Here is an 11,580-nt window from a genome sequence, read left to right as displayed (position 1 = left end):
AGGAGAGCATATAACACACACTGGATCCAGCGCGAGGTCACATGCCTCGTTCTTACGGGGTTCTTTTGTCGCATCATTCGCATCCGGTGTAACGTTAGATGCGGTGTAGATATAGATGCCCCGTTAGATCAAATAAATTCTAATTCTAATAACGTAGAAATTCGATCGCGTGTCATCGTGACATAACACATACTTACAGTGTATAAAAAATGACGTAATCATCTGCTTTTTTCTGGGGTATATATATATATATATATATATATATATTAACTGTAGGCTACTTTTAATAATATCTGTAACCAAATCACCTGTCACTGCTGTTTCTTGTGACAGAATTTGTATGTGTGAAAAATGACACTAAGTAACCTTTTCAAACAGTGTTAACTTTAGTCTTGGCCTATTTTTTATTTCACTTTTCCCTTGAGCCTTCACGGATGCTCTTCTTATAAAATATAGCCTACAGATAACCTCCGGAGGGCGCCACAACTCGTCTAAGATCGTTGTCACTTTTTTTTAACCGTGCTACCTAAAGTTGGCCCACTATCGTTCAGGGGTTTTCTGTGTGGGGTCCGGGGACCACGAGGTTGACTCAAGGGGGTGTGGGGAAAATATGAGAAAAATAAATTACAAAAACTTAAATGCATCCGATTGTGTGGGGGGAAAACAGGTATTCTTCGTCGCCTTGAAATGCACGTTTGTTAAATAATAGTTTGTCTTTCTAGGGAGTTTTTCCTTGCTTTTGACGCATTTTGTTTGTTTATTAAATGAATGAACAGATAACGGCCTACATTTAATTGAAAATGTGTCTCCTTTATTCTAGTATTGGTTAAAAAATTTTACAGATAATAAAATATTGTTTTGGTTTTTGTTCAGAGACAACCAAAACAATAATTTTTTTAGGCAAAGCTCGTTGTGTTTAATATCATGCTTAATATTTTAGTTTTGGCCTAGTCTGAATATAGCAACTTGTTGTTTTATAGTAGGCTAACACAGTGGCTGCACTTTCCTTTTGAGATGTAATGTTAACCACAGATCTTATTTAGCTCTTTATAAATATTTTATCGTCAATATAAAAACACATAGTCAATCAACTGGTGTACAAAACTAGGGGAATGTCAAAGGGAGAAGACAAATAGTCCTTTCCCACCCACCGCTACACTCACACCCATGCTGACCTTAGCCACTTCTTGGTGTTCTTCCCCCAGATGTCTTAAGTCATAAATCCTATTAGTCAAGGTTTCTCAGAACCATTCAATGTAATTTTCCCAATTTCTGTGGATTGTTTCATCATTTAAGTGTGCTGAGAGAGCACATGGCCATCAGTCACACAAAAGAAAAAAATTATAACACTGTATAAGTTGAATATTGTATTTCAATATAAAAAAAATACTATAATTTTGTAACAGATCTTTATTAATAACAGCTTAAGAATATACACAATTCAATATAAAAGAATGTTCTCTGCTGTGAATTCCCATGTCAACCTAGCTGACATGGGACATGCCAAACATGACAAAGTCTAATCTTGTTCAGTGTGTCACCTCACTCTCATGCCTCGCTGCAAATCATCCATGGCAAGGCCAACCTTCAGTCACGACCCTGCTTTCATGTGAACACATAAAAAACAGAAGTTTAGCAGTAGGGTTTAAGGTTGAATCAACTGGGGCTTGATTTTTCAGCCATGTCTTTGGGGATTTTTGAGATTTATTACCTCTTGTTTTGTGTTTGATATCATAGCTAGGCAAGATAGACAACTGAGTTCATGATATGCATGCAGTTTCATCTCTATGCTTTCTAAGGATCCAATCATATAAAATACTGTAGTCGTTTGTTTTACTACATAGCACTTGAATTGTATGTAGGATTTTTTTTAGGTTATTTTATGCTGAAAAAAATAGGGGGAATTCACTGCATCTCCACATAATTAGCAAGGTGTCAAGGGGAGTTTTTATTTTTTTGATCTTGATTTCGTAAATAAGATTTCAATGAGGTTCTTCATTGAAACCACAGAAGCACAGTAGAACAAGCTATCACCAATAAATAGAGTTTTAATTAGTTTTTTTTTTTTGTCAGCATTTAAAGGGCCATAGTTTTGTCACTGTGTTTTACTCTAGGGCTGGCACTTTCACCGATGGGATGGTAGCTGGCAAGTATTTGTTTATAAACCCTAGTTGTTTGGGTACAATACTTGAACTAACTTCTATTCAGCAAACAGTGTGAATCCATGCAAAGCCTTTTCCCAAAGTCCTTTTGAAGGCGACAGCCCATTGAAGGAGGAGGAGAAGGGGATTAGCATCTTCAGCAGCAGTGCATTTCTGAGGGAGCTGATTAGCTCGCCATTCATTGTTAAATCGAGCAAAGGAAGGCCCTAGAGGACTGAAAAGAACCAAATAGGTGGGCCTGGAATAAAACATCCACAGGAAGCCCAACACAGGCTACATGAAGTTTTCCCAACATTTTTTTTTTCTCCTGAGATTGCGGCATGAAAAAGGAGATTAGCATACAAAATTAGATGCTAGATGATTTGTGGGGCAACTTGGTTCATGTTTTCCCTCTGTCTCTACAAAGTTAATTAAACTAGTCTTAAACAGTAAAGAAACATCAGAGCGCAAAGCATCGGGAGTGCTTTGAGGATTACTAAAACAGAAAAGGAGGCATTTGTGAAGAAGAAATTGAGAGAGGCGTGAAGGAAGGAAGTCTATAATTAAATGCTCTCTCTCATTGTCTCTCTGCCCCAGGGTTATGTGACATTAAGCTGAAGAATACAGAAAGAAAAGGGTTATATATGCCAAAGACAAAGAAATCATTAGGTCTGAGTGACCAACGGTCTACGGTAAATCCTTTGATTTTACACTGTGTGGGACTGGGATTTATGATAAGGTCTTTTTCGTTTTTTAACACTTAAAATGTCATTATTATAAAGCACATTTATTTTTCCAAGCACAAGAAATTAGCAGAGGACGTTTTCTACAAAACAACTCAGTTAATTCACATGCATTCAGCAAACCTAAATGAATGAAAACATTAAAAGATAATACTATTACGTATCTTTATTTATGAAATTGAAAAAAAAACACATAGAAACATAAAGAAACTATCGTAGAAAAACAGCACTATAGTATCTGTGCAATAAATTAACAATATACAAAGTGCTTCCTCTTATTTACAGTTCATATACAGTATCAGGGTAAAACTATTGTCAGAATTCTAAAACAGATGGAAACAGACAAGAAAAAATAGGCAAGAAATGATTCTTATGGCAGCTGGAGAAATGGCCCGATAGTGAATTCAAAACGGCTTTAAAAATGATCATTCCAATAAATTATCCATCAAAGTACATCCTTGTTGGTGAATGAAAAGGTTATTTACAGTCTATTGTGCTATATATCGGTTAGATGAGGTGTTCAGTGCTATCTTACAAATGTATATGGGAATAATTGTGAAATGCTTAAGTGAAATACTACAGATCAATGCGTTCAAAGTAACAGCTCTGGAGATCTACATTCTTAAAAAATAAAGGTTCCAATTCCATAGAAGAATCATTTTGGTTCCCCAAAGAACCTTTCAGTGAACAGTTCTTAAAAGTACCCTTTTTTTGTTGGTAAGAAGAACATTTTAAAAATGGAATGGAAAGTTTCCATGGATGTTAAAGGTTCTTCATGAAACCATAGATGCCAATTAAGAAACTTTATTTTTAAGAGTTTAGGTGTTCATTAAAGCATTCAGATGGACTTTTGAGCACACATTATTTTAAAGCTCAGGATGAATTCTGAGACAAAAACTTCTGGACCACCATAACAAACAGTTCTTGGCGTCTCTAGTGCTTCTTCTTCGGCCGATAGCTTTTCCTTCGGCTGGCACTATCGTTCTTGACCCGTTTGGTTCTCTTCACACAGTAGTACTTTGTGACAGTTTTGCGGCACTGCTCGCATTTTACAGCACAACACCAGTGGAATTTGCAGTTGCAGCTGGACACAGTCTCAGCCCTGCGTTCCTCCACAGCCAGACCACACTCTCCACACAGCCGCTTGCAGCTACGCTTCTCCCATTTGCTCAGATTCTTGCCCTTCCTCAAACACTCGCGGCCCTCTGTTCCCGGCAAGCCCAGAGTGCGGTTCTCCAAGCAGTAGTCGGGGGAATCCTCCAAGTGCACCAGCTCTTTGCGCGAGATCGAGCTGAAGGTCTCGGCGATCGCGCCACGGCTGGCTGCACTGTTGCCTGCGCCACGCAACAGGTCCACCTTCACGGCTCTGTGATATTTCTCCTTTAGGTAGTTGCCCACCTCTCGAAACTCGGGCAACTGCAGCCAGCAGGTCTGAGTGGTGCAGCTGCCAGACACTCCATGGCACTTGCACGTCCTCTGCATGGTTCCTTTCACTGCCTGGTTGAAGAGAGGATCTCGCGTTAAAGAACTCACTCATTCATGCATTCTAGAGGCAAATGTTCATGTTTCAAAACATTCTAATCAGGACTGAACTCATCAGTCGAAAAATACAATGCGCTCTTTAGTAGGCACCCTATACATCCACTTAAACAAGCAGAAGGAAACTACGAGTTAAGAGGGAGAGGTTCAAGGTTCAAGTCTAGGCTTTCTCTTTTCTTGGTGGCTGTACAATAATTCCTGACTTTGGCTGAAACAAACAGCTGTCTTTTAAAAAGGAATGCCTCTTTTCTCATTCGCTCGTGTAAGACACAGAATCAGGGTTTCACATCGAGCTAGATTGTTCGGCACAGGAAAGGGGTGTATTTATTTGCATAGCCATTGTCAACATGTTTTCTGTCATAGGCAGACCCAGTGGCAAGTCCATTGAGGAGGAAGTGAAAAAGAATTCTTTCACATTTTTTCAGTTACAATGATGCTCCAGGTGCCAATGAATTGACAAAACCTGCAGACGGGGCACAGACAGGATCAACAAAGAGCACTTGAGCCACATGGCTGTGATCCCCGTGGCTCTCTCAAGTACAACAAAGACCAACATAAATGTAAGATCCTTATTGCAAGAATAAAACTAAACACTTATTTGGGAAGCAACCGAATACAGAACCTTTGCAATGTGCGGACCCCTAGGTCGTCTAATTAAGCTTGCACCACTGATCCCAAGAATCTCAAGTTAAGGCCTTGTCATAAAGGACATTCACAGGCTGTAAATAGGCCCTTCTGGTACAGCGCACACTCTATTGGGAGAGCGAGTGGCACCTTACTTATAGGGCCATGAATGAAACTCTTGGGTGGTAAGCTATCATTAGAAGTGCTGAAAAATTATTCAAAAGCCACTCCGCGAGCTGTTGGTGGCCGACGGACGTGCCTCAATTTTAGGCCCCCAAACAACCTGAATGACTTCATATACCTTGCGTCCTACTTCGTTGTTGTGCAGGTTCATGGCGGCTCGTGCGTCCTGTCCGGTTTCCAGTGCATCCACAAACTGCTTCGAGATGGCCTCTCCGAATCCAACATTATCGCTGCAGCCTCCCCATAGCCATCCCTGACCACCTGTATATATATATATATATACTTAAATGTGGCATATACATTTATAGAAATTGCTTTTGTTGAATATTGACAGCACAATATTGATTGCCACAAAAATAATTTGCACTTTTCCTTTTCCTTACAAAAAGCCAAAATCAGGATTATGGGAAGGCACTTAAAATAGAGCCAAATATTGGAGTTATTATACTATAAGTTATTATACTTATACATTGCCATTTAAAAGTTTGATGAGAAAATTGCTTTCTTTTTTAGAAAAAAAAATTATTCAGCAAGAATGCAAAAGTTGAAAAAAAAAAGTTCAAAAGTTACTGTAAAGATATTTAGAATGTTAGAAATAATTTATATTTTAAATGACTGCTCTTCTTTTGACATTTCCATTCATCAAAGAACAGAACTGAGATAAATGTATCACCATTTCCACAAGAATATTAAGCAGCACAATTAATAATAAGGAATGTTTCTTGAGCACCAAATCAGCATATTAGAATGATTTCTGAAGGATCATGTGACACTGAAGACTGGCGTAATAGCTGCTTAAATTCAGCTTTGCCATCACAGGAATAAAATACATTTAAAAATGTAAAACTAGAAAGCAGTTATTTTAAATTGTAGTAATATTTCACAATATTATTATTCTTACTGTATTTTTACTGTAATACATGCAGCCTTGGTGAACATAAGAGAATCTCACTGACACCAAACTTTTGAACTGTATAATGTATAATATAAACATATTTAAATTAATTCTTCTTTTTATTTGAGCTGGAATGATGTTCTCATCATTTTAGGGTTTTATTTAGAAAGTCATGGGAACAAAGATGTTTAATTGAATATAACTTTACGAAATGCACAAATTATAGTTAACCCAAAATATCCCTTTAATATTGACTGACTTTCCATCTGTGTTGAGATTTAGTTTATCACCTCGTTGGCCGTTCCTGGTGTCATCACATCCACAGTTGTCAAAGTCACCGAGGCTGCAATTCCTGGTGAGGGTATACATGACTCCAGCAGAGCTGATGGCATGGAAAAATGCTGTCTCTCTGTTTGCTGTGATTTGAAACAACACTGAAATGAATATGCTGTGTAAATGCTATTTTATTTATCTTATCTATGAAATATCAGGTTCTAGGCTACTAAAATACAAGCACTCAACATCATTGATTTTCTTCCTCATTAGATGATTTACTCAAATCTTTAGCATCCATCTCAGTAATGATGGCTTTTGACTCTTATTCCCCTGCATCAAAGTAGTAGTGCTGTTGGTCTGCTCTCATACATTGTCAGTCTGGGGTCGGCACTGGACTGCGACAGGTCCCCTCTTTGGCACTTCAGGAATGCCTAATGAAAGGAGTCTGAGGCAAACCTTTGACCCACACCCTTTGACTTGAGAGGGCGTCCATTTCACTCACTCACTCTGGTGCACAATATCCCCTTGGTGGCTTTTCTATTTGCCTATTAACAGACCAGGTTTAATTGACTCAAGAATGCAGTGTTTTCAGGCACATCAACATTGGGAGACGCTTCTCTCTGCTTTAAACAGGATCGTTGTGTTTGTTTTAAGTGCTGTATCTGTGATTGATACAGATGGGCTTTGAGTCACTAAACACACAGTATACATAACACACGCTCTAGTACTTTTATTCTATTAAAATATGTGTATTTTTAAAGACTTGAAAGCACAATATACATAAAACGGGCATCAGCAGAGGTCATAGTTCTCACCGCTTCTGAGTCCACTGTGGGCGGAGAGCTGAAGAGCCCTCTCTGGGCAGTTCCAGCGGTCCCACGCAAACTGATACTTGCACTCTTCAATCCCACTTTGAGCTCCTGCGGCCACGCTGCTGGAGTAGATCAAGTAGGCCTGAAACAACGCAAACCACACCGAAAAGATTTGGGATGAAATACACACTCACTATCAAGTGCTTACAAAACACACTGTGACTAAAACTAATGATAAAATAAGATGCTTTTCATTCTCAGCATGCACAGTTCATATAAAAATGCACCTGTATGTGAATTTATTCAATAATTATGTTTAAACATTTTAAAAAGCAGTTTAGAAGTTGTATTAAAGTTTTAAATATGAAATATTACTGTAAATGTTTCCCTATGGTTCTACAGTATAAAATGTTTGTTTGCTGTATATTCATTTAATAAATCATGTTTTAAAATGGGCTTTTATAGTTAACCAAAATCAAAGAAACACATTTTGTTACTTGAATTAACATAAAATATATATTTTGAAAAAATTGGGGAAAAAACATTTCAATTCAGCTAGTTCTAGGAAACTAATTTTCTCATTTTCATTTAGTTTAACTTGATGTACTCAAATAACTAAAACGAAAATAAAAATAATACAAACTACGTAGACATTAAAAAACAAAAACTAATAAAAATGACAAAAACACGCAAAAAATACTAAAATTTTAACAAAAGTTAAAACTGAAAATATACAAATAAAAACTAATAATAGTATCTCACTGATACTAAAATAATGCTAAAAAGAGCACCAAAATGACACCATTACCTCTATTACAATAATTTTAGAATTAATATTAAAGTTTTAAATATTAGAAATATCAGGGTAAATGTTTCCCTATGGTTGCACTGTGGTGTAAAATGTTTGCTGTGTATTCCTTTATTAAATTATATAAAAATCAGCAAAATGCTAGCATTATTTATAATGAAATATTTTGTAGAATTAATATTAAAGTTTTAATTATTAGAAATACTGGGGTAAATTTTTTTCCCCCTGTAGTTCCACCAGAAATGCACACATAAAGTAAACAAAAGGGTCTATGTGGCTGTGAAACTGTGGTTTATACAATCTAATATGTCTCAAGTGGTTTAGAAGAGACAGAACCACAAGTGCTCTCACGGACGGCTGGGTTGCTAATGATGACCACCCACCAAAGGCCCCTTCCCTTGCCACTCAGTAAAAAGTCCTCACAACTTCACATTGTGAATGAGCTGAAGTGTGTGAAAGCTATATGGTCCAGTCCACCCCAAGCAGCAAGTAATACCTAATCCACAGAAGATACACGTTCAAGAAATACAGCACCTGTGAAGCGGCCAATCTTTTAATTTGCCACTTGCTTGCATTGTGATCACAGGGTCAACGTCAAACATTAACTACCCAAATCCATCCATTTTGACTTTTTGAAGTTTCTCTCTCCTGATAAAGATCAGCAAAGCAGATCAAAAGATGTTGGCTTACCTTTGGGCCAGTCATCAGGAAATTATTCACTGACCTGGAAGATAGAGCAGCCTATTAAGTCAGCTGACCCATTACTTGTATATGTTCCTCTTGAAATTTCAAGTAAAGCGTCACATTGATAAAACATCATTTTTTTAACATTTTAAAATAATTTTATCTAATTACAAATAAGTCACTGATCTTGAGTACATTTTTAAATGAAATTTACAGTCTCAAAATGAAAGGTTTCAATGGAGTTGCATATAGGCTTCGCATAGGCTATTACATGTATATATGCATACAAATTTTGATTTGTAAAAAAAAAAAAAAATTTGTACGATATATATATATATAATGAGAATTTATCAATGTATAATGAGAACATAGCGTTTCGCTCTTCATCAGCTTTTGCTCTAACCAATGAAACGAGGCTCAAAGCATCTTTATGACGGAACGGGAACTGATCAGTGGAAGTGGCTGTTTCACCCTGACTTTTTAATCCAGAGATAAACACAGAATGTAAAAGCTCGATATAAATCCACGTATATATGCTAAATTTAGCATCAACATCGCCTGCGTAAAGGAAAATAAAACGCGGAACTCACCAACTGCAGCAAGACTTCATGTGAGCCATTAGGATGAAAGCGTAATAATAAACCTCCAAATGCATGAACATTCTGAGAGAGACGACTGGCAGACTTTTCTTCACCTTGGAAAGCAGAGGGGTCTGCAAGAGCTCTATATAACCTACATCCAGAATTCAGAGGCTGGGGATCTCATGTGTGAGCCAAGGGGGTTCTGAAATGGAGCTCCTCTCATCCCAACAAGAGATTATCTGCTTAATTAAAGATTTTCCCTTTTCTTACTCGTTCAGCCAATCAGAACTATTGTACCAGAGAGAGATTGAAATGATCAAAAGGGCACCCTGGGCTCCTCCAGGACAAATAGCTGGGAAGAGCTCCCTGCGTGCTAACAGTTGGAGTGAATTCATATGAAATCAGGATGACATCTTAAAGGTTGTGCCTTAAAACTCAATTTCATGAGCAGCATGAAAGGGTTTGATACAGTAGTGGCTGATAAAGCTCGGGGATTACTGACATTATCTACTGGATCAAACGACAAATGTTATTTGTAGCGTTTTGAGTAACTTGTTAGATTCAGTTAAGTAATAGTAAGGATCCGCTGAAGTACATTTAAATGCGGTTTAGAAAGGCTAATGAATTGGATTAAATGAAAATAGGAATAATATTCCAAACTATTGGGGGGAAAAAAAGTAGAAGGACAAAAATAATGCGTATGTCTGGCTAACTTGTCTCATTTTTGCTGATTCCGTTAAATTTATTACGTTTCAAAGCAATGCATCAAAGTTAAATCCATGCTCGCTATAGGATAGTTGAATTAAGAGATTCAAATAGCCTAAACAGCAGGAATGAACAGATAAGGAGGATAATCGATACGATTTTTTCACGAGGACTTCATAATTCTTTTCAGAGTGTTATTTTACCTTTTCTTTCAGTTTAGTCTTTAGCTGACCCTTCATGACCTTTAGGTTCAGCTTCTCTGAAGTCCGCGTATCTTCTCGTGTGCAAATTAGGATTAGTAAAGTTATTTGGGAGATTCCAGAGGGATGTTTTTGGATTTAGCTCTGAAAGGCTTCCATGAGACTGAAGTAAAACGAATTTGCCACTATAAAGAGATTTCAAAATTCATTTCTAAATCCCGTTTGGTCTATTTGAATGTGAGTAGATTATAGGCTACTGTCGTAAAAATCGAACGTTCCAAAATTCTAGACTGATAATCTCGATGCGCAATCTCGGTTTTAGGTTATTTATACTTATTACCATGTAGGCTACTCCCCAAATGTTATTCTTTCACAGTTGAAATATAAACAAAACTACCAATAAAAAAAATCAGGAATTTAGTCATTCTGGTTTAGATTGTCAATAAATAAACAAACAAATATTTACTTGCTTGCTTAACTAAGTTTTGTAATTTAGCTCTCCATAGAAAACCATTAATCAAATAGGCCTACAATAACATTTAAAACCATTAAACAAAAAAATGTTTCACAAAACTCATGCACCGCTATATCGCGCACGGGTGAAGGCTTACATGATCGGACAAATAGCACGGAGTAAACCGTTTTCATTTTTGCTTTAAAAACTGACATTATGATTATATGATATGATATGAATATAATCTGTGGTCAGCGCTACAAAAGAAAGTTAGCTGAGATTACATTTTCAGATATACACACATTTTATTCAATTAAGAAAAGATTAATATTGATTCATAACAAAACTCACGGTACAACTCTCAAAACTCTTCCACTTAGAGTAATTTTGGTTTATGGTACATGAAACAACATTCCTTGAAAATGTGCCCATTAAGGCTCCTAGACATCAAAGGTCAACACTGTATAAATAATTAAGCTGTAAAACAGCGTGTCAATTTGTGTTTCTTCTTAATCATGGGTGTAGGTTTTAAATATATAAAGCATTTGGCATTTTTACATTTGGAAAATGCATACAACCTATAAACATTTATGAGAAAAATATATATATGTAGGGAGCTACAGATGGTCATTCATTCGTCACGGAAGAGCCAAGAAAACAGCCCACCCTGAATGACTTAAAACTTCATAAGTTTGAAATAATTTTTCTGATGCTATACATCATCTTTGTATTTTCAATTTTGAGTCTAACCCAAAATCTGAATATATATAGGCCTATTTTATAAGGCAAAGGGCAAGATTCTATCTGATGAAGACATTTTAATATTCCAATCCTTGGATTACATCATAAGGACAAATAAATGTCCTATAATAAATCTGCTAGAATAAGTGTACACATTAATACTTTTACTCCAACAGACACATTTCTTTCAAAAT

The 11,580-nt window shown here is 36.7% G+C and overlaps 1 protein-coding gene across 1 annotated transcript; it reads right to left on the bottom strand.

The window, feature by feature from the left end:
* Positions 1-3,817: 3,817 nt before the first annotated feature.
* wnt8b (wingless-type MMTV integration site family, member 8b) lies at positions 3,818-9,366 on the bottom strand. Its single transcript, XM_016276803.1, has 6 exons — positions 9,296-9,366; positions 8,712-8,745; positions 7,217-7,355; positions 6,416-6,541; positions 5,349-5,491; positions 3,818-4,381 (listed from the first exon to the last, which is right to left on the bottom strand). The coding sequence occupies exons 1-6, from the start codon at positions 9,364-9,366 to the stop codon at positions 3,818-3,820; spliced, it is 1,077 nt and encodes a 358-aa protein (XP_016132289.1).
* Positions 9,367-11,580: the final 2,214 nt, after the last annotated feature.

This window comes from Sinocyclocheilus grahami, unplaced genomic scaffold (assembly GCF_001515645.1).
Source record: "Sinocyclocheilus grahami isolate Dianchi unplaced genomic scaffold, SAMN03320097.WGS_v1.1 scaffold106.1, whole genome shotgun sequence".
NCBI classification, from domain to species: Eukaryota; Metazoa; Chordata; class Actinopteri; order Cypriniformes; family Cyprinidae; genus Sinocyclocheilus; species Sinocyclocheilus grahami.
This window is presented reverse-complemented; position numbering and strand designations above follow the sequence as displayed.

Coding starts and splice junctions, on each gene's coding strand:
- wnt8b (XM_016276803.1), bottom strand. CDS start 9,366: ATGTTCATGCATTTGGAGGTTTATTATTACGCTTTCATCCTAATGGCT. Junction 7,356..8,711: donor TCCTGATGACTGGCCCAAAG/GTAAGCCAACAT, acceptor GCGTTGTTTCAG/GCCTACTTGATCTACTCCAG. Junction 4,382..5,348: donor ACAACGAAGTAGGACGCAAG/GTATATGAAGTC, acceptor CTCTTCAACCAG/GCAGTGAAAGGAACCATGCA.